The 23702-nt window shown below is 42.3% G+C and overlaps 1 protein-coding gene across 2 annotated transcripts; it reads right to left on the bottom strand.

The window, feature by feature from the left end:
• Window positions 1–61: 61 nt before the first annotated feature.
• On the bottom strand, window positions 62–23201 carry ppp1r9ala (protein phosphatase 1 regulatory subunit 9A-like A). Of its 2 annotated transcripts, XM_072397042.1 has the most exons (20): window positions 22925–23201; window positions 20388–22375; window positions 11184–11316; window positions 10742–10862; window positions 10324–10428; window positions 10078–10201; window positions 9126–9296; window positions 8983–9036; window positions 8460–8689; window positions 6713–6809; window positions 6492–6618; window positions 5564–5715; window positions 4880–5204; window positions 4741–4798; window positions 4581–4652; window positions 4092–4293; window positions 3324–3368; window positions 2636–2752; window positions 1692–1880; window positions 62–1421 (listed from the first exon to the last, which is right to left on the bottom strand). In XM_072397042.1, exons 2-20 carry the CDS (start codon window positions 22221–22223, stop codon window positions 1263–1265), a joined length of 4317 nt encoding a protein of 1438 aa, XP_072253143.1. In that variant the 5' UTR covers window positions 22224–22375; window positions 22925–23201; the 3' UTR covers window positions 62–1262. The 2 variants fall into 2 exon arrangements, with proteins under 2 accessions (XP_072253143.1, XP_072253145.1); XM_072397044.1 differs by lacking the exon at window positions 3324–3368 and having other exon boundaries at window positions 22925–23200.
• Between the last annotated feature and the right edge of the window lie 501 nt (window positions 23202–23702).

Raw genomic sequence — 23702 nt, 5'->3', positions numbered from 1 at the left:
TGCAAGTTGCTTTTTCCTATCGGAGGTCGGCGTTTGGACAGAGACACAACGCAAGTCCACGTAAAGTGAAAATTAGTTTATTGATGCTGGATGTACCAAGAGTCGCTTCTCTGACGGTTTCCCTGCAGTCCAACATGTCGTGCTCGAGAAGAACAAAGGAAGCCCTTCGGTTCCGTCTTGAACTTTCTCACATTCGCACACGAGCCCTGGTCGTAGGCTCCTCTGTCTGAAGGAGCGGTGCATTTACACAGAGCGTCTCAGCGATCATGGAGCCTGAGTCGTGGACGGCGCAGCAGCATTTCATCTGGTCCCTCGATCCGTTTGTTGCTTTTTCTTTCAGCAAAAATCAACGTTCTAGCTATTCTACTTAGTAGAAAAATGTAAATAATATAAAACGAACGGTGGAATTTAGGTAAAAAAAAGAAAAAGATGCAGTTAACAGGCACATGTATAAAACTCATTTATACATTTAAAACCTTGTCACCCATTAAGCTTAAAAGACAAATATAGTGCTTTTATCTGAACTGTACAGTCACCGTTCCTGCAAAGAGCTAAACGTGGAATCAGGCAAATCATTTCAGCAAAAAAATATATAAAATGCTTAAAAAAACCAAAATGAAACGAAAGAAAAAAGCAGTATACATTTGTTTTCTGTAGGTAAATGTGTGCATGATCTGCAGGAACTACATGATATCCGATTACAGACTTCTATAATTGTAGCTTCTAGCTTTTTAGTGGTAAAAATGTTAGAATATTAATGTTGGTCACATGTGTAAATGAACATTCCCCGTGGTGTCGTTAAAAAAGTTAATTATGTGGAAGAAAAGAATGATTTTTTAAAAAAAAAGTAAATCACAGCTGGCACCTCAGTCGAGCACGGATGCGATTCTGAAGGCCAGTGTGACATCACAGCTCAGTCATCAGCTGAGCCCCCCTTTCTCCTGTGGAGCACTGGGGGCCGGAGTCAGTCCCAGATTGAACTGGGCAGGTTGCCAACAGTCAGACAAACATTCTTAATCAAATTCACACCAAGGGTCGGTTTAGAGTCGTCAATTAATCCGACGTGTACGCGTTTGGACGATGGAGAGATACCGAAGCACCTGGAGAAGAGCCGTGAAAACTCAAGGGTCCCGAGCTGACCGACAGGTTCCAAGAGACAGGGCTGGTCACATGAAACCAGGTGGCCGAAATACTAATTCTCAGAGTTCCGCGTGGCAATGAACTTTATGGGATGCCTTGATTCAGAGCACAGAGCTGATACCTCAGCAGACAGAGTCAGCTGGGAGCGGCAGTCTCCCGCTGCGGCGACCCTCCTTCTCTTTTTTCTCCCGCTGTTTCTCCAGCTTTTCCTGGGCCTTCCGCATGTCTTTCAGCTTCTTCTTTATAGTTGAACGGTCACTCTGGCTCGACACACCGAGAGCCTGAAAAAAAAACAAAAAAAAAACAAACAAGTGAAACAAATGTACAGCAGTCTGATAGTTTCACTCCATTTAGTCGTGTGATATTTTTTCATTTCACTTCAGAGCTGAAATAATGAAATTCAGCCAAAAATCATTAGAAGAAAAAAAAACCCAGCTCTGGCCAGAAGGTGGCAGTAACAGGCTGATGTGGTCTTCTCTGGAGCAAGAGCCACCTCCAACTACAGTACGCCATCATTTCAGCCTCATTATTAACAAGCGCCTCATTCTTACCTTTAGCTTGTCGCTGTCCAATTGCAGGAGCTGCTGGCCATCTAATCCTTTAGCTGTGAATTCAGCTGTGTACTGGTCCATATTCATGCCCATCAGCCAGTGACAGACCTGCTGATTGGTCCACTCAGAAACTGGCCGGTTCTGCCACTGATACTCTTTTCCTGTAACTGCCGGTTCATCGTCCAACGTCTACACAGAGAACAGACATTACGGATACATATTGAACTCATTGCTGTTGCTTTAGTCAGTGCTGCCTGGTGTATTGGTTTTTAAGGCATTCTTCTAATAAGGACTATCCAGAATGGAAAAGTAGAGCACCAACAAGGTTCAGCAGCCACCTGAAGCAACACTGTGACGTGTATAAGCGCTGATCGGTGCTAATAATGGAGTGACAGCCGGCATTTTACAGACTGAAAATATGCGGCGGGAAAGTTGGACTTTCTATGGGAGGGGGGGTGTAATAATGTCAAGCCGTTTTAGCCGTCAGAGCCTATAAAAAGTAAAACTAACGACGACACATAAAGCACACGTAGAACAAGTTCTACCGGTACATTTTCCCCAAGCTGGCACAGAGAAAACAAGCGTTCAGGGACAGCAGATAAAAATAAAAATAATGTACGATGCATGTCGAGGTCTTCATGTTGAAACACACAAAAACTGACTAAATTCAGAGAAACTGGAATATCTGAGGCAGGCAGAAGCAGAACTATACATCATTAACGTTACAGCCAACTGAGGAAAAGATAATCCACAAGACTTATATATTAGACAAAATAAATTCCTTTAACACACACACACACACACATGCTGCTCTCTTATGTCTCTCCATTCATGGCTTAATCTGTGCTATGAGAGAGGGGGGGCATGCTTGAGAATACCCCCTTTCAGTGGCATCAAGGCGCCCCACACAGCTTTTGTGACTGTGCAACAAGGAGAGCACTCACCTCGCTGGAAGAGAAGATTAAAGTGTGTGAGCGCCCAGACAGATTGGGTTCAGCAACTAACCCAGAGATCTCTGAACTGGGACTGGCAGGGTTAGAATCATCTATGACTGAAAAACTCTGGAACAAGTGGAAACAAGGAACGCATTTACTACAGTTGCACATCACCAGACAGACAGTTTCTTCAGCTACCAGATGCAAACAAATAAATGTGGGGTTAAGATCGGTGACGCTTCCACAAGGGCTACAAATATGCTGGCGAATGATTACTGATCACACTGGCAGCAGTCAGAGTTATTGATTATGAGATTATGATGATTTGATTCGTCGTCGAGTAGAAGGAAGGAAGGTGAGTATCTACTGTGCAGCACAGCGTTCAAGCAGATCAAAACTAGGACCAATCCGCCACCAAAGCTACGTCATCACCCTTCAAAACTACAGCAGCTGACGGTGCCGATTCTAATGAAAGAACACCAATTGCACAAAATGTAGGTTTGGGGTGATGCTTTCACCCAAGTTAATGAAGCACCAACTGTGTCGTCGACGGCTCATCATTTCATGTGCCATTCAAAATGTCACAGCTAAGCTCTTATGTTTGAGTTCTAATTGCACATCCACACCTAGTGTTGTTAGTGATGCTCTACTGTGCCATCTAAAGGTCAAAGGTGAAACAAAAACATGTATACTGTACCAAATCTAACGAGCGACTGAATAAAGAGGACCAGGAGAGATTTGTCTGTTTAAAGGAAACACGGTTCAGAAAGATTCAAATAACATCAATTACACAGCAACAGAAAATTTTTCTTTTTTAGTACCACTGTTCTAGATTAGGCCCCCAGTCTTGCGCTCATTAAGCAGTTTTGTGGGAACTTTTCATCTGGGGCCCCCGGCAGCTACTGACATGACACGACATTCTTCTCTGCTACACTTGCAGGTGACGTTAAATACGTGCAAAAAAATTGACGCCAACAGCACAAAGTGTTTTCTTTTCCCTCCAAAAGTTGTTGCACATTAGATTCATTTGTAATGGTGCGAGGACAATTTGAACAGATTTGGGTTTTCTTCTCAGTCACACTTGAACGTTGGCGTCTATTTTCTCTCTCGTGGTGTGAAATAATATGCACCATCACTTCTAGTTGCACTGCTTCTGTCCTCTCATCAGCTCTCTTGAGCTGGAGTTTCACCGTGGACAGGGCTCCGGTAGCTGCTCCACGCACACACAAAGTGAAACTGTTACTCAAGTTTTTTTCCCCACCTCTAATAACTGCGTAGTTCCAGCCTGAAAGTTCAATCCAGGAGGACTTTGATTTTTGTTCTTCTGCCAGAATTTTAAGGGCAGCACAACTCGTAAAGACTCAGCATAATCCAGTTTGTGATCTCCTTAGCGCGGTGTAAAATACTTATGCGTCTTTCCCCACATCTCTTTTATTCTTTAAGGAATCTACAGAGAACTTCTTGCCTTATTTTTGCGATCCTGGCTTTGCTCACTGCCCGTGTCATTCGCAGCATACGGCAGGCTGCTGCTGGAGGAGGACGGCTCTCTGTCTCTGTCCCTGTCTTTGTCTCCAAACCAGGAGAACGGCATACAGGTGGGGATGGAGGTCATCGAGTCCGCAGGAGACAGGTTCCCTCCAGATTCCTCCAGTAACTCTGCAGATCCCCTGGCCATTAGAGAAGGAGAAAGACACAGTTGTAGACGCTTAGACGACCGCGACTTCGTGATCTAGCATCGAGAATAATGAAAGCTGTAATTCCTGTGCACCTGAGCAAAAGGAAACCCGTTTAAGTCTTTGTGATGCTCAAATAAGCTGTAACTGTATGTGCCAATGTGCAATTCAAACAACAAATCCCAGAAAAACGCCAACCAAGTCGTTGGCCAACGTATGACTTATGAATCATTTTCATACGCCTACAAATGATATTCAACTTTATGCTAGCATTACAATACCTGCTGTCCAAAGATGCTCTCATCGCCTCTTTGTCATGTTTTTTTCCCTTGCCTCCCGACTTCCGGAGGCCCCTGTTTGGATCATCGAGAATATTCATTCAGTTAGTTTTAAAAAAGAAATTAAAAAAGGGTGAGAACTTTAACAAAACTGATAAGTTACCCAAAGTCTGGAAATCGTCTTTTGGGCTTTCCTGCCGGAGAAGGCTCGCTTGGCTCCTCTGTAACAAAACCGTAATCATCCATTTCAGTAACATGAGACGGCCTTCCTGCTCTTGGCATCACTTAAGGATCTTGCATACCTTTGAGCTCTTTACTCTTGCCCTTGGACTCTCTCTTCTTCACATTGCGCATGAAACTGGATGGAGAATGTGGTGAGGAGCTGTGTTTTGGAGAGGACAAAGAAGGGCTGCTGCTGCTTTCAACACTGTCTCCCATTGATGGCGACAGAGACGGGCTGCTGGAAAGCTCCACTTTACTCCTGGAAGCATCTCTGTCCTCGCCGGGATCATCTTTCTGTCCGTTCCCAGGGTAGCAAGAAGTGACTGGGAGGGACATGCTCTCCTGGATTGACGTCCGCCTCTTGTCAGATTCCTGCTCCTCCTGCTCGTCCTCTTCTTCAGTTTCCTGCAAGGACCAGGCTAATTATTCACAGGGACAATACAAGGAAGAGCGGATAAAAGCTATTTATGGAACTCCAGAACTCTGCTTTTCTGCTGTAGTTTAGAATCTGTTGGTATGTTATGGTAATGGTTTCTTAAATGTGTTAAAGAGGAGACGAGCCAGAGAATGAAGCAGCTTTTTACCTGCCAACTACCATCACTGTATAAATCCCCACTTTTACTTTTACTACATCAAGGTACCATGTGCTCTTATCCTTCTACAGATGGGAGGTTTTTTTCAGTTGGCATGAATGGAATGAATGCATGCTGGAGAAAAAAAATGTTTCAACAGTAATTCAACAGCATCAGCTGCTCCAGGCAGACCTGAGAGTGACATGGAGCCACAGCAAGGCTCTCCTTCAGTTTGCTCCGGGATGGAGGCTGACGTTTGGCCTTCTGAGCCAGCTGGCCTTTCGCTCTGTGGGCACTGGTGTCCAAGAGCTTAGTTTCAGGCACCAACTCACTCCAGTCTCGTTCTACGGCAGAAAGAACAGAAAGGCACATCAAACGAGTCATCTGGTTGGTTGCCATTGCAGTGTTCACAGGGGTTTCACACCTGAGTTTATGATGCATCCAAAGTGAACGTTTCTCCTTTTTTTTTTCCCTCCATGGAATCCACGATTAACACAGCTACAAAGACATCGCTGCATTTTATTTCAAACCCGTTTGTTTGGTCACAGATGTCAGAAAGAGGTCAGCGTTTGGGCTTTTGCTTCATTATTCCTGAGATGATCTCATACGTTGCATTGTGGGAGCGTCCTTTGCTTAGCTTTAACTTTTTACGAGCGTTCCTCGTAAAAACGGAGAGGACGATTTTGTAGACCTTCGACTGCAAGCTGATCACATTCTAAGACTGAAATCTACAATAAACTTGTGGCATTGATGTGATAAACAAAAACAGCCATAGGAACACTATAAAGATCATATGCTCAACAAACAGCTACAAAGGTGTTTTTAAATGCTAAGGTTTAATAAATCTGGCTCCCAATTGCCAGCTCCAACGACTCAGACACACCCTACAAACTGATGGGACTGGTTTAATAGCTTTACAACATATAAAGCCCTGGCAGCTTGAATCTCTGATTCCCACATGTTGGTGGACTATTGTCCCGATGAGGAAATGCTCAGGCGTGGTGTTGACCCACATGATATGTCCTCTGGCATTTAAAAATAACAACACGTGAGCAGGCTAACAGGATTAAAGACTTTCAGTGAAGGCGGTTTTTAATTTCAATTTCACGACCCCCTGTACCTAGCAGTGAGTCAACAGATTGCGTGTTGGTGACGGAGTCTTGGCTGCTTCGTCTCTCTTCTGCGGCAGAGTCCTGACCCTGCTGACATTTCACCAACGGAGCACCTCCAGACTCCAGTGCAGCTATCTGTGGAATAAGAAAAAAGAAAGTCAGGCTTATGTCAGTGACTCCAGAAGGCCTGCAGGTGTACAGGCTTTTATTTTCTGACCTGGAATCTTACCCTGTTCTGCAAGCTCTCCAGCTGCTCCCTGTACCACTTGTCCTTTTCATCAAGAATTTTCTTCAGCTCCTCCTCTTTCTTCACAAAGTCGATCTCTCTGAGGGGAGAAGACAAGAAAACGGGATTCCAATCAGACTTTTACTTTGGAAATGTGCTTAGCTTTGCTAAACTGCATCAGCATTGCTTCATTTCTTTAAGATATATTCTCCATAAACAAGTCACAAGTCTGGCATCAAGTCTGCGTGGAAAGCATGAGTAAAGTATTGTATCAACTGCATGGCATTTTCAAAAATTAGGCTTATTTAGGGTGCGTTTACTCTTAAAAAGTTTAGCTCAATTAAGACAAAGTCTGGTGTGACGGCTCTGTTTGTGCAGACCAAGTATGAATGTTGTCATTCAAACCAAGAGATGAATGCAGCTTTGGCTGAAGACATTCAAACACACACAACGTGGTTCTTTGGTTTCAAGCTTACTTCATTCATTTAAACACAGTAGCTATGTTCCTCATTACAGTTTGACTCAGGAATCTAAAGTCCTTTAAATATTTAGTCATTTGTATGAGCAGCACAGCGACAAAACACTATCTCCACTCTTTCATACATTTGCATCAATTCCAAATGAAAGCTCTGCTGGTAACAGTGCCTCCACATAAAGTCAACCTAAACACAACAAGCACCTCAATGATTCGCAATTCAAGAAACATATAGAGTTACCCCTGTTAGCTCCAGCAACAGTAACCTCTGTAAAGTCTTTTCAAGCTTAGACGCCCTCTCAAAAATAATTTTCGTGTCAAATTTGGACTCAAATTTGTTCCATTAACGCTTATTTAACCAAAGTGCTGCAGTCATGGTTTGTGCAACTCAGGCAGCTTTCAAAGATCAGGCCTTTCCTCTCCCCTTCTGATCTACAGAAGGTTATCCGTGGTTTCATCTAGTTCAGACTGGTCTAATGCGTGATACTTTATTGTAGTATCAGCACGTGAAAGAGTTCAGCTTAAACCGAATGATGCTGTCAGATTTTAACAGGCACAAAGAGAAGTTGATGTGACAGCAGTCCTGTCTGCCCTTCACTAGCTGCCTGTAAGGTTTAGAGTAGATTTTAAGACTTCATTGCTCATCTCTAAATCTCTCTCTAGCCTTAAGCATTCAGGAACTTGTCTATCTAGTTCAGCTTTTTTTTATTTTTTTAAAAACAGACAAGCTTTTTTAAATCCCGTCTTAAAACGTGCTTTTATCATGTGGCCTTTGTAAGTGCTTGAAATTGTTCTTGTATCGTTATCATTCAACCCGAGGCGCAGCATAACGTCGGACGTTCTTAAATTCAGTCAACAAAATTTACGTTAGTGAAGCCGTCCAATCATGGTGCGAGTCTGTCCATATGTTTTCTTAATCGGGCATTTTACTCGTTGAAAAGTGCGAACAAACATTTCGTCCAATGAAATAAAATACAGAACAGCCTTGTCACTGCTTCTATAATGACACAATATCACGATCATGACTCTTCAAAGTGTGGAGGATGTTACTTTCCAGATCCCGTCTTCTCTTTTTCAGCTATTTTTCCATAACCTTTCTAATCACTTTTCAGTCTAAAGACGTGTACCCAGACTGCACAGAATGTAAATATATGATCACAAGAAATCATCTCATTGTATATTCAAATTTCAATGTAAAACATTTTCTCCTGCACAGTTATTTTCATACGTTCTCTAAGAATAAGCCAAGTCTAGTGTAACTTAAGACAAACTCACTTCTGCTGGTAGTCCTTGAGCAGTTTCTTGGCCTTGTTGTACTTCTTGTCCAGGTTGTCGTACTGAGCCTGAGTCTCAGATAACTGTTCGTTCACACTCTTACACACAGCCTGGGCTTCCAGCCAGTAATTCTCCAACTTTAGGATCTTGTCGTTGTTATCCTCAATTCTTTTCTCCTGTGCAGATTCCCGCGCTTCCAAAATTGATTTCTCCTCCTCAGATTCCCTCAGCTGTGCAGAGATGGTGACATGTTACTAGGGTCTGATGCAATTCATTTGCTAGCAGATGGGCTGCGAGCTGTCAGACAGTCAGTGTGTTGTGTTTGGTATTAAATAATCCTTTCAAAGATCTAGGTCACACATTGTGTCAACGTGTCGAGTATAAGCCTGTTAGGAAGGACACTGTAAAACTAATTTTCCTACACCAAAGTTGTGGTTTTTCTTTTGAATTTAAATGTGCATACTGTCACATGAGAGGTCACGAGAGGTCAAATTCAGAAGGGAAAAAAAGTGTGAGATCATACCTTTTCCTTTAGTTGATTTATTTCAGCTACAGTGATGCTGTGTTTGAGCTGCAGCTATGGGAAACGTTGAAAATAAAATATTTTGTTATATCAAATGTAAAAAAGACACAAACCACAAACAAGCATATAATGATGGGTGTTACCTCTTTAAACTTGAAGGCCATCTGAGAGCTGTTCATGTTGGCTGGCATAAACAAGGTCTCTGAATCAGGAAGCTCAAACACCTCAACGCTCCGCCCAGGAGAGAAATTGGATCCCAGAATTCTTTCCTCAACTCCCTCGTCATCATCGTCCTCCTCCTCATACCGCTCCTCCTGAAATATGATGTCACACATGGCATCACATACCGTGAGCACTGGAATATGTTCAACTTTCAGTCAATGTTCACCCCGGTCAGGAGGGAATAATGCAATCAATACATCTCATCCAAACATTAGTGGGCTCGCCTACAGGAGACGCAGCAGGAGCTTTGCTACACGTGCTCACAGCATTAAAAGCAATAAGCATGAAAAAATGTCTAAGCAACTCATAAGAGCCATCAGCTTTGCATCACCAGAGACCCATTAGAGTCTGAATCCACTTCCTCACTGATAATTGTGCCTTTTCATTTGTCTGCTTCAGTAAATCCTATTTATTCTCTGCTCAGTCTCTCTCTTACAGAAGCAGTAGGCTTGTGGTGGCTTGAACTTCAGCAAGCTTCGGCAAACATTTCACAACTCTGGCAGACAGATGGCAGCGGAATGAATAGTTTCCAACACGGCAGAGCGGTGACACATGGCTTACTCACAAGCCAGCTGCTAATTTCCAAGTTGAGCTGAGTGGGATTGGACTGGGAGTGGTACAGGGGGTTAATGCTCCACGCCACATCAGCATAATCATAATAACAAGTTTCAGACTTGCAAAATCATTTTGCTCTGGAGGCTATAATATCCTACTTAGATATACTTACTATTATCATTTTTGATTGAGTCAACACTTTCAAGTCATCAACACGGGAATCTTTTTCTTCCACCCTGCACCTCATAATGGCATATATACAGTGTTGCTCTGAGAAATGGCCGACTTCTTCAAAGCCTTCATGACCAGCTGACTCACCTCTTCTGTGGAGTGTTCATCCAAGTGTTCCTGCTGCTGCTGGTTCTTTTCCTGCTCTAGTGTCTCACTTATGAGCCGGGCTACCTCACTCTGAGTTCCAGGTTTCTCCCGACCAATCAGGAACCTGCATTTTTTTTTGTAATTTAGAAAGCCATACAATTAATACACTGAGCAAGTTGCTTTGAAATTAAGTCTTTTATATAACCCACACTGTTCAACGTCTTGTTGAGATGGAGTTGAACTTACCTCACTGTGCCTTTAGTGTTCTTTAGGACTGTAGCAGCAAACAGTTGGGTGACTCCCACCAGACTGATAGCATCCACCTCCACTATCTGGTCATTAACCTGTATCCTGGAGAAACAGACGATTTATTTTGCCGAGTTATGCATCTCCCCTTTAGTTCAGCAGTTAAAATACAACCGTTTCAATGCAGCTAACAGGGAAAGAAAGAGAAAACTATTCTACCGCACTTTCATCTTGAGATTATAAATAAATAGGGTTGTTTGTGTTGTGCATCTCTCCTGAGGGATGAAGAATTCCTTGTGCGCAGTATCACAACCAATTGTGAAGCTGTGTACAATGCTCCAGGTTCTTCAAACAGCATTACCAGTAACTCTTACATGACACAGAAGCCTGAAGTTTAAAGTTTCAAGCACAAGCCCACCGTCCGTCTTTCTCAGCTGCTCCTTGCTCCGTTATGGTTTTCACAAAAATTCCAAGCTTCTCCAGACCTTGGTCGGCTCCCACTCCCATTCCTATGATGCTGATACCAAGCCCATTTTCTCCTGGTGACAGAGAAATCACGCATACTTTAAAGAGCAGGCAGGAAGAACAAGCTGAATCCTCCACATGTATAATGTTGACAAGGTGCATATTGAGATTAGGCTCAATGCGACTAAAACTGTCCTTGTTATGTTGACTTGTTCATGCAAGATGAAAACCAGGTTTTAGATGAAAGAATATACAAAAAAATTTATAGAAAAATTAAATAAAATAACTCGATATTATTGGATTTTGTGTTGCAATACGACTTTTTAACCTTTCTAAAATGTTCCTTTTTCCTTTTATTTTTAACTCGCTCAATAATCTTATCTTACTGAACCCACCTTTCTCAATCTCCACAGGAAAAACATCCATCTTCTCCACTCTCTTCTCCAGCTCATACTCTGCAGATGCTGCAACCGGGTCGACATCATCATTGCGTCGGTCGTAGTCTTCATTGGAAAAGGTACTGAACACCTGTGTTGATCAAAATATATAAAGCATTGTCTCAATGCAGCACCATTTAAGTCCTTACAAGGATGTCAAACACATTACTCACACTTTTGACCTTTGCTAGGGAAAATAATGCATCACTAAAGCCCATTTTAACAGCTGCTATGGAACAGATGACGCTTTGGACCACCGACACTAAAATTCCCTCTTTCGTTCATTGAACATATAAAGCTGCTTAATCTTTAGCTGTCCAGCTGTAAAGAGCCTCATGACCGTTTTTTAAATGTTGATTAAACTGAAGCAGAGGAGGAATTCCCAAAATATGCTGTTTTGAGTTTTAAGAAGTTGTGAAGTTTGCAGACGGGCTTCGAAAAGCGCTGGACGCGTCTCAAAGAGTGTCTTCTGGTAGCAATTACAAAGAACACAAACGCAAAAAAAGAGGAGATCATGAGCAGCGTGGAAAGTAGGGCACAGCTGGGAAGAACTAAGCAGAGGATGAAGCAAAGATGAATAATTTGGAGGCAACAGGAATCTTCATCGTTAGTAAAAGAAAGTCGGAAGAAAAGAAAAAACATTTATTAAATTAACCTTCAGTCAACAGGCATTGTCCTGCACTTAGAACCAAGCTTACTGTTTAATAAACAATATTGTGTTATTTACCTTGAATAGCACTGATGATAGATACCAGACTAGCGCTGTCTCAGAAATCAATCTGTACTAAGCAGTTTTGAGCATATAGGGAAGGTCAAACATGACCTCATCACAGTTCTGTGCTCGGAGCGCCACATTGGACGAACCCTCCTGCGAGCATGCTGCTCTGTGCGCTCACGGGGCAGAGACTTACAAACAAAACTGCAAAGCAGAGAAATAAAACTTCTGTTTCACAGCTGTTGCAATACAATAAAACATAAAAAAAGCACATCCAAGCAGAACCTTGTAGGAAGGTGTCAATTTGAGTGTACTGCTGCAGCTTCATTTCTCCTTTATTACTGCAGATTAAACCGTATTTCCCATATCTTGCAACTCAGACCTGCTCCTCAGACAAATTACCGGTTGACAGCCGACTAATTTACATAATCTTCCCACTACTTTAGACCCCAGTGGAAACACAAACTACCACCATATCAAGCAATTGCTTAGTTCCTTGAGAAATATCCCCGGGGCCTGAGGCATGAGACACCTTCATCTCAGGACTGAAAACAAATACAGGACATAGAGAGAGATTTTAAAACTTTGGCTTCTAAACTGCATAAAAAGGGTCTGTAATAGGGTAAAATTGACGAGGGTCAGATTCAAACGACTCACTGGGGAAAAGGATGCACTTCTAATCAATGCCTCTGTGAATTATCAGCTATTTTTCGCTAAATTTCACTTGTGGAGGCGATGCATCATGCTTCCAGGTGCAGTACCACTGATGATCACTAGGTCCTGGCCTGGCGGGACTTGCCTCAGGGATTTTGCCAGAGCACATCATCTGTGTTGACTGAAGTCATTCTCACACATGCACCGTAGTCCTAAAATTTTCCAAAAAGGTTCAAGAGGCGTAGAGTATGAAAACGCACATGTCTGCTGTATTCACTCTAAACTTCTTGAAGAGACTTTTTTCCTCAAGCCCTGAAGGAAAATCTATGGAAGACTGCAAAATGAGACCACGTGAGTGAGTGAGTGAGCATGCAAGTAAGTTCAGAGTCCAGACTGTTCTGTTGACCTGTACGTTGCTTTCAACTTGCTCTTTGCTACTGTAGATAAGTGTAGTATTGATTAAAACATTCAGAGCCTTATCCAATATCCTCCACATGCTGTAAACAAACCACAGCAACAGCCTCTCTCTTTGCATCATGGAGGCAGGAGCCTCCTGTGTGGACTCGACACACCTTCTTCCCAACTCCACCCACCATTATCGCATTTCTAGTTGTGAAACGCTGAGACCATCTCCAGCACAAAAAAAACCCAGTCAATTATATTTGCGATAAGCAACTGCTGAAAAAGTCACAGAAAAAGGGAGAGAAGTTGTACCACACTAGGGTTTGAATGTTTTACGGTGTGCTAAAGACACAAAAAGAGCACTTAAAGCGTTGCAGCTGTACCTTAAAGTGCAAAATCATTTTTTCCCTGAAAACAACATCGGGAGTAGTTGAAATACTGGATAAAGTATTTGAAATGTTGATAAGCGAGCAGATTAGAGTTTAGCAGACTCCATCAGGAGCTAATGCCTGATTATAGGGATGAACCCCACAGAGGGTCACCAACATAAACCCTCAGCTTGGCCATTGTTAGTACTCATCTGGGCGGAGTCATGAAGATTCTGGCATGAATGTAAAAAAAATAAATAATGCATTTCAAGTTAAACAATAACTGAATAAATTTCAAGCATGCTAATTTGACTCCGCTGTGCATGTAGGATGGAAATGTCAGCTTTTGCAAATGGAACTAAACAGGAGCTCAAGTTTCTAATTAAACCGATCGAAATCTAAACTTGCAGGTCAAACACAACTATTAAATCAATAGATGCATGTTTTTTTTAACCGATCCATGCATTTCCTTTTTATATTCCTGGAAAAGAAAGAAAGAAAAAGTTGTCACAGGTTTTGACAAGCAACTTCCCACGAGTAACTTCCAACAAAATACTTAAGATGCATCCAAGATGATGGAATTAGAGTAATGCTGATTGAGAGTTATACCACAAGGTTGCATGATCTAATCAAATAAACATTTCCACCGCAGGCAACAGCCTGAGGTCTCGATCCTGCAGCACGTCAAAACTTGAGGAATTAACCACAAACAACCTCCCTCTTTCGCTGTCTTTCTGTCTCCTCACTGTGTTGCTTTTGGATGAAGCTCAAAATAGTGCTGATAGTAATTTTCCAGAATAACTCACTGAGCCATTTGCTTAGTCCATCAAAACGAATGACTTTGACTGCTTCCAAGTGAATATTACACGCTGTCGTCAGAGTATTCGTATGGTGATCTCTGCAGGTATCCCAGTCATGGATGTAACAAAGGAAGATTAGACGCTGCATGAGTGTCGATTCCATTGCATCTCTGTAGCACAGACAGGAATGCTATTCACGGGGCCTCAACCCTCCATCAACCTGATTCTTTCAAAGAAAAAAAATGCTGTCAAAATGAACAGATTTTCTCATTTTGAGGCCACTGAAAAAAAAACCTTCGCCATTAATGCAAATTAACATATAATTAAAAGTCTGAAACTCAATTCATTCCAGCAGATGCTTGAATCGTTCCACTTTACAATGCAAATCTGACCATATCACAAGGAAGCCAAACACCAAGACTGTGGCAGCTGTTCTGGCAACTTCCTGACTGGACGTGCAGCCACTAGTGGCTGCTGCCACAGCTGGCAAAGGCCTGTTAAGAACAACATCACATCAAACTCTTTGCTAACCCCAACAAGTGTCATTGTAATGGCAGTATTTCCACAGAGCATGCTCCACCACCATAGCATGTCTTAACGGTAGCTTTTATCTGATAACTTGACGCAGTGAGTAGGAACAGAGAGAAAAAATAACCGCACCAACCACAATTTTTGGCAAATTACAAATCAAGTGAAAAAGCATCCAACAAGCTACTCAAGACAAATTGAAAACACTCCCAAATATAAGTATAACAAAGACTATCTGTTTTCAGTTTATACCGTTAAAAATGGATTCACAGAACTAGAGCAGACAAAAATGTCATCAAGGATAAAAAGATGCTTTTGGAGTTTAGACTTTGGAGACTTTAGTAATTATACGTTGCAAATGTAGGTTAATAGAGTATAGTCAGCACTGCTGCATCCTATCCCATGGTATTAACTGTTCTTCTCCCCCCTTACCTTCCCTTGATCGGTCATGTTTGACTTTCCTGTTGCCACAGGCGACCAGGCCTTTTTCAAACAATGTTCTGTTCTTTACTGAAACCTAACCACTCCGCCTCTGTCTTGTTTGCAAGAAAGAAAGAAGTCAATCTGTTTACTACATTCTTCCATTTAAAAACACCACAACTCAAAGTTTAGATCCTCGTTTCGACTGTCCAACAAATAGATGAAATGGAAAAAAAAAAAATCTTCATCACACAACAAATAAGTAACAATGACTCATCAAGTTTAAACTGAATTTCTTTTTTCCTGACACATCCCAGTTTTATCCCTTAACTAACTCTTGTTGATCACCGGGCCTTGATATGGATCAGCAGACCATAAATGGCATCGTCTCTCCATTTCTTCCAGAGACATAGCTCTCAGCGAGCTGTGTGGGCTCTTTATCTTCTACAACTGCAGAGGTTTCTCTACTCTTTGTGAGCTTACATCCACAAATGTACACATACCCACACCCAAAATGAAAATTTCCATCCTTTCCCTCGTTCCCCTCCATACAACCAAATACCAGTGTGGGAAATGAGTCAGCAGCTGTGGGGAAAAGCAAACCAGAGAAATCGCTTGCCAGTGAAACCCCCCCCAAAAAAAACAAGGGCTGACCACTGGATTGGGGAACTTGTAACGTAAACTATAGCTTACAAAAAGACAACAAATCAAAACATGCTGTGAGAATGAGCATGGGCAGGGGTGGCAGCCAGCACAGATCACAGAGTAATTAGGAAACAAGGCGTGGAGCCCAGGTTTTAGATCCTGGGTAAACACACCAGGAAAAATATATATCTGTAGTACTTCCTGTGTGCGCTCCTGAACCGAGCAACACAACGTAGAGCCGACACCAACAGACTGCAAATCCCAGGACACAGTAGTAGATTACAAAGGTACATTACAGGTGGTGTAAACACAAAATGATAACATCCACAGAGCAGACCTCATTGGTGTGGAACAACACAAGTTTGCCATCTGTAAGTCTGGAATATGTTTTCTTCTAGAAACCGGCTATCTGCTGATAAACGCTGCAACTAGTTGCACTAAAACGATTCATTGTAATTTATCATTTCTTTATTTTTTAGCATATATTTGAAGAATGACACGACATTTAGATTTTTGGAAAAACTGCGAGCCGTCTACATCGCAAACTTAAAAAATGTTCATAAAAAGGTCCGATGGAAACATGAATATGTCCGTTCTCTCAGAGTTCTTTCAAAAAAACCTGCAAGCAAAAAAAGTCCTGCAATCGCCTGAACTAAGTTAGGCATTTTAACCCAAAAAACATCCCTCTACATTAGCCACTGAGCAATTTGTCAACCCATACAACAAAGTTCATGTTTCATGAACATCATCAAACATTAAAGTGTTCATGTAAGACCAAAAGTGGGGAGAGGTGGAGTCAAAGAACCGCATCAAATTTCCAAAACAAGTGCAGTGCTTAAACAGGTTTCACCGGTTTGTCTATAAATGGACAACAAAAGGTATTTTGATCTTTGCCAGAGCTGCTAAAACTTTGAACTTTTAGTGATACGGCAAACATTCTCAGATGTGTTTGTCTGTAAGGACAAAATCAAAACGCTCAAAGCAATTGCAGTCAGCCTTAGACTTCATCCCGCACGTGTCCGTTTAATGAACAGCACTGAGCTGACTGCATTAGTATTCTGCAATGTCTTGTCACTGTCTGGCCCAGGTGGCAGAGGGGAGCTCAGATCCTCTTTGCTGTTAAGATGAGGGTGGAGCCAAGTCGGGCGCATTCCAGGCAGACGATCCATCTCAGCAAGGAAATGAGAAGCATAACACGAGGGGACTGTTTAAACGCAGGGCAGAAGCTTTTTTTTTCTATACTTACAGCTATCCTAAAATACAGACAGAGAAGCAACGAGGGGGGGGGGGGGGGGGGGTCTGTTCTACTGGACTGAAATCAAGGTTTACAACATTTCTGGAAAATGACAAAACCCTCTGGCTTGGCAAAACTGCGCTCTACCAGAAACAGGTGAAATGTCCACAGACCATGCACTAAAATCATAAAAAAAAACATTTACTGCAGGCACACAGGAAGCCAAACTAAGAGAAGGAAATATATGCTTAAAAAGAGATCAAGAGAGCAAACAATGCAGCAGGTGCAGATCCTGTTTTATGACATTTTTCTGGTATAGTTAACTCCATTGTTTTTATTAACATGCCTAATGTCGTGTTAAAAAAAAAAAAATCCTGTGCCAACTTCTTTAGGCCCACAAGATAACTGCTCTGAGAGTGACCGTGCAGCCTTTGTTCATAAGCAGATAACACACCTACAGCAGGAAGTCCTCGTCATTCAATAACTCGACCCGTTCGCCACACTGAAAAGGTGCAGAGAAACTGAGCGTCAGGTTAGTCGCAAACCTACGAACTGCTAAAAATAATCTGAGAGGGAGGGGTTGGGCTGGATAAAAGCAAGCAGGTTCACACCAAAGTTACAGTTCTGGGTGTAACTTGCACTTCTCTAGAAAGTGAATAAGCAGAGGTGCCATATTTATAATTGTCACACAGCCAGAAGGTATCACAAGCTTAAATACTGACACAGCAGGAATGGGAATGCAGCGTTTCAAATGACCTACTAAAGTATTATTGTGTTACTAAACATGCCGATGAGTCTTAAAAAACAAAATAATTAAAATAATGACAAAAAACAAACATTTTCTTTTCCTGTTATGCACATTTTGAGTCCCAAAGGGATTGTTGGCAGCAGTAAGCATTCAATATTTGGCTCCACTGCCTCAGAAGCCCTCTTTATCCAAGTTTTTCTTTTCAACCCTGATAAGGTTGATACATGTTGAAAGTCTCCTCTCCTTCACAAAAAAGACCCCCCTCCCCACATCTCCTCTGTCAAGAAGACTTGGGTTACTCGGGGACCCAATCCTGTTGTGGGCCAGCAGCACAGAGACCTTCCTCTCTCATTGTCGCCTAAAACTCACGTGCAAATTCAATCCCAGCATCAGCTCTCGGTAGCAGACTGTGGAAAATGACGTACTGTTGGTGGGATGCTTTGGTTAGACACAGACACAGGTAGAGATGGTGGCTGAGGGAAATCTGTGAGACTAAACACTCCTGCCACCTCACCTTGAACCCAAGGCATTAACACTGGCCCATATCAGGGTTTTACAAAAGCTGTGTGTGTGCTTTCCAGTCTGCACACTACATTCTCCTTTTTATACAGTAAACAAAAAAAGATTTTTGCTCATCAACTTCTCCTCACCATTTGCCCCATTTTGCATTCACTTTCCACTTCTACCTTAGAAGAAGTGGAAAGTGATTATTGCTTTTAGAAAAGCTGAAACAAGTTTTTACCCGTGAAATACTGTATGACGTATACTCATGCATACATGAATGGAAAAAAAAAAAGAAGAAGATTAGTTTACTTTCTCAGTCAAATGTTCCAGGGAATAATATTAATAATAATAATAAAAATAAAATGAAAAAAAATTACCACTGGCTGTTAGAGTGAATCACAATTGGTTTCAGAATAATACGAGTGATTCACCGGAGCCAGTTGATAAAGGGTGTCAAAAAATACCAAAAATTAATAGATTTTTTTGTGATAATCAGTGAGTAAAGTCCATTTACACCAGAAATTATGAACACCACCCAGTCGTCTCAAAAATAACAACTTGTTTCTTTTCTAGTCTTTTATAAGGTAAAGAAGTGAATATATTTCAGTTTTGCACTTGGTCAGGTTTAGCAAATAATGTGAATACTTTTCACACACCAACTTGCAATCTTAATAAATATGCAAACTCATTAACCATTTTTTTTTTTTGGTAGGAAGAATCCCCCTCATCATAGTTATGAAGAGTATGTCTGCTGATACAGAGAGAAGACAGTACAGCTTAATGTTGATATGTGACTGTACATTTTGTCTCTGTCATAGGTCAACTTTAGGCAACTGCTATTTAAGTCCCCTATCTCAGGACCCCCTGATGACTGGGATGGGAATTTTATTATTTTTTGGGGGGGGAAACACCCCGAGATAACACCACATTTTAAGGCCTGGATAAACACTGAGCTGCTCGCAAGCTGTGCCAAATGCACGGGAGTGATTTGTTTCCTCCGTTTTAGCAAAATGTTGATTAGATACGGCCATGGTGGAATATCAGTAGTGGAAAATATTGCTGCTAATTCCACTAAAATACAAGCTGACAGTGTTTACAACAGGTGGCAGTATCCAAAGAGCTTATACCAGTGTCAAAAACAAAATGGCAAAGCAGACAATAAGTCTTTATCATTGTGAAAGTCTGATCTAATCTGATCTAATGTGAGCCTTATTTCAGTGACACTTAAATGCCTGAGCTGTTGATTGAAATGCTTGCTCTCTTATGCCCTGGAGATAATATTACAGGCAACAGAAGCACATGAGTCACTTTTTTGAAAACAACACCCTTGCAAAAGGTAACACATAGCACAGAATCTGCAAATCTACTTTAATTGCAGTAAAACTTCCTAAAATGGCTCTAAAAGATTACCACATAGTGGTGTGCAACAAGTGCAAGCAAGGGAGGGAATGTATCAAATATCTAAGCAGAAAAGAGCTGTGTGGAACTCGTAGATTTACTGCATGCCAAATAGAGCAACCTGCAGTATGGATCAAGTACAATACAGTGACTAACTGTCTACTTTACTGAACAGACAGGCAGATAAACCATGGGGGGAAAAGGAGGAAAAGAAAACTTCAATTTAGAGGAGAAATTAGTAAAAGCACCGCCCCTCTGCACCAGCTGAGAAGTGGTCATGATTTTGTACTATACAGTAAAGTTTCCCGTCTTTACCTCACTGCAGGTCTTGTTCAACTGTGGTCCCGCTCTCATAGGCTCTTTGCAACTTCGACATTATATACAAAAATACCTCAAAATCTCAACTGCCTCTGGCCTCCAAACTTCTGCCTCCTCTCCAATGAGATTCGGGAGATAAGCTATCAAACTACCTGCTTTGCTGTTCAACAAGATGATATTAACCATGGTCTGGTTTGTTTTTCTGAACAGTGGAAAAGCTCATCTGATTGTATAGTGCGACAACGGTGACGTGAACATACCAGATGACAACATTCATTCTCATCTTCCACTAATTTGTTGTGTGTCTGCAGGGAACACCCAGGTCAGACGCCATCGCTGAGTCAGTGAGACGGTGGTTTATAATGAAGGTGCAGTGCTAAATCTTTCAGGCGTTTCATCAGTAAAGGCAAACAACACAAAATACTTACCAAAATGGGATCTGTGGAGAACTTGATTCTTCTCTTTGAAGGAGGTTCGTCTTCATCTGACAGACCGGGGGCCTCATAACAGTCATCATATTCCCTATACATTTGATATTCCTCATCTTCCTCCTCCTCCTCCTCTTCCCTAAGGACCTGGTCTACATCTCTGTCATCCACAAATGCTTTATTTTCAATGCCATACACCACTGGAGAGGCTCTATCCAGAACGCTCTGATCTACCTCCTCCTCTGCTGCCTCCTCATCTTCACCAAATGTATCTTCACCATCCTGACTCCCAACTAAATAGTCTTCCACTCCCTCATTTTTCAGTGCGATTTCCTTGTTATCCTCGAGAACTCGGCCCTCATCCACGGTGTCCGTTACCCTTTGTGTGTCTTTTGTGGTCTCTCGTGACATGACCTGGTGAGCTTGGTTAAAGCTCTGTTTTTCTGGTGAAAAGGCTCTTTTCAGGTCATTCTGCCGTTTCTCTTTCTGTTCTTCAAACACGTCGTCTTCATTGTTCTCATCCTCATTCTCCTCACTATCTGAGGACTCATTCTGAACCACTACCAGCTCAGCCCGTACCATGCCCACCCCCTTGGCATGCAGCGATGAAGTCTGGCTGGAAGGTTTGTCCCCAGTAGGGCTAATTATTACATCGTCATTGCTTTTGGCTTTTTCAGGGTACGTGGCCCTGTTGGCATTCTGAAAGCCACCAGTTGATGGAAAAGGCTGTTTCATGTCCTTTGGGGGTGGACTACATGGTTTGGCTTCATCCCCACTGACAGATGTCCGAATAAACCCATCAACAGATGAGGAGTACTTGCTGCTATGGATAATTGGCATAGTTTCCTCGTGTGGGAGGAGCTTGTGAGCGGCGTCAGTTGTCGAAGAAATAGATTTGGATGCTGGCAATGTTGATTTCAGCCCAAAACTCGACCCCAAAGATGCAGATTTGCTGTCTTTATTTTTGTTGGTGACATTAGTTGCAGCGTCAGATGTTTCTTTTACAGGAGAAGTAGGTTTGTATGAGCTGTCTCTGGCTGGAGAGGTAGGCTGAATGTGTTCAGCGGGACTGTGCTGTTTAGCAGAAACCATTACTCCTTTCCCAGCAGATGTGTTGTTGTCTTCCAAGTCATTCTCAACCATGTAATTTTCCAACCTCTTTGACATTGGCCCTGCATTCAGTGGCACTCTCGACGTTTGCCTTTTTTCACCATCAGCCATCTCATCTGAACAACTTTTAGCTGCCGCTCCGTGAGTTTGCTCTGAGCATCCTGATACCCTTCTCGCACTTTTCCCATCATCAGACGCACTTCCAAGAGATAAACGATTTACTACTCTGTTTGCAGACTGCTTTTCAACCACAGGCTGCTCTTTAATGCCCCTTTCAAAGAGTTTTCTGGTTACAGAAAACTTCTCTGCCAAAGCCACTTTGTCAATCTCAACATCCTCTCCCTTGGGTGTTTTGTCTAAATTAAGCGATTCTGGGCTTGCAGAACTGTTGAAGTTTACTCTGGAACTGACTGGAAACTGCATCTTCGGTGGAGAAACTTGTGGAATATCAGACTTTACAGTCACTTTCCCTTCTTGGCACTCCTGCTGCTGACCATCCATTTGTAGGAATATGTTCTTTATTTTATTCACTCTGGTTCCAAAAGGCCTCCCCCTTGAGTCCTCCCGGCTGTCACTGGATCCATTTGCAAATGTTTTAGAGGCATCTTCAGACTTAGGCCCATCAAAGGAGCACTTGATGGCATGGAAGTCAGACTTGTATGCATTTCTGTGAGGGGACGCGCTTCTTAGGCTCCTGTCCCCTCCTTTGCTTTCTGCTTTTATCATCTTGATTGTTGATGGCAGCAGTACAATTCTAAAGATCAGCTTTTGGGACTGTTAAAGAGTTGGATGGAGAACTACAACACAACTTTTAGACAAACGGTGCCATGGGTCGGAGGTTTTCTGGAGAATGGCTGTCTCAACTCATGCGAAGTAATCTAAAGACAGGAGTAGAGAAAAGAAAAACATCTTAATATATTCACGCGACATCTCTGAGTCGCTATTTTACAAAAGCAAGGTTACTCGTTCGAATAAATTTAGACGTAAAACGCGTTTCTATAATTAAACCAAAACAGTCTGTAACGTTCAAACACAACGTAACGTTCATTTAACTGACTGTTGGCTAGCAACTTTGAAGGTTAACGTCGCGTGCACAGCCGTTTGTATGCATTTGGATAGTTGTCGAACTCCTAGCGTAAGCTAACGATAAACCAAACTTGTTAATCTCCAAACTGACTTCAATTATGATATTCTGCGGTACCTAAATCGACCGGTTAAACTTAATTACTGTTGCTGGTGACGCCAACCACTGACAAAAAAAGCGAAACAAAGTTCAACTTACTGGGCCGACAGTTCAATAAGCCTGAACCTTGGTATCTCATTCTCAACAATTCATTGTGGCATATCAAGCACGGACCGTTGAAAACGTTAACACTGCGTCTATACAGAACGCTGGACATAGGTTAACAACTTTCTAAGCCTCTCACCTCGTTGCTTCATCGTGTTGGGTGCCGAAAGATCGTCCACGATCCCAGTTGTAAAGTATCAAACTTGTTCCTTCTTCTTGCTCACCGCCATCATTCCCCGCTCCAGCAATGTTTCCCTGCCTCCTCTTTGCACTTCCAGACCTGCCGCGGGCTGCGCGCGCACCCGAGTCTGTCTGCGCTGAGCGCCGTGGCCGACGACGACAGAGGGTTCGGGCGCGCGCACACATTCCAGGGCTGTAACCCACTACTCCTCTCTTTCCGCACTGTTCCTTCACAGCTCAGCTCACTGACACGAGGAATTGTAGGAGAAAAGCGTGGGAACAAGAACTCACGTAGACCTATGGACTGACAAGAGACCTAGAACACCATAAAATTTACAGGAGAGATTATTTACACTGTGAATGTTATGCAACCAAATCTGTAAAAGGTGCCATTCTACAAAGAAAGAAACCTTACAACTAGTCTATGCAATTGGCTCACCACAGTAGAGACTGCTACTGTAATATGTTACACATTAAGTCCAGTTCACTTGTCTCAGTAGGTGTAGCCTACCACTCCTGTAAAAGAGTTGGAAAGTCTGTAATGTCTACTTTTGCCTGGTGGTTTGGCTTGTGCATGAAATGTAAAACAAAGCCAAGAGGAGGTGTGAGGTGAAATGAGTAGATATTGAAGGGGCATAGGATATATTTTAGAATATGCATTATAATTTGCATCATGAAAATGATCCCATTTTTCCACATGACAAATCAGGATGACTGAAAAGGCCTTTTGCTTTGAA

Source organism: Leuresthes tenuis, unplaced genomic scaffold, assembly GCF_036924035.1.
Source record: "Leuresthes tenuis unplaced genomic scaffold, fLeuTen1.0.hap1 SCAF_12, whole genome shotgun sequence".
Taxonomy (NCBI): Eukaryota; Metazoa; Chordata; class Actinopteri; order Atheriniformes; family Atherinopsidae; genus Leuresthes; species Leuresthes tenuis.
The sequence above is the reverse complement of the archived record's forward strand: the minus strand, read 5'-3'. Positions and strand labels throughout refer to the sequence as shown.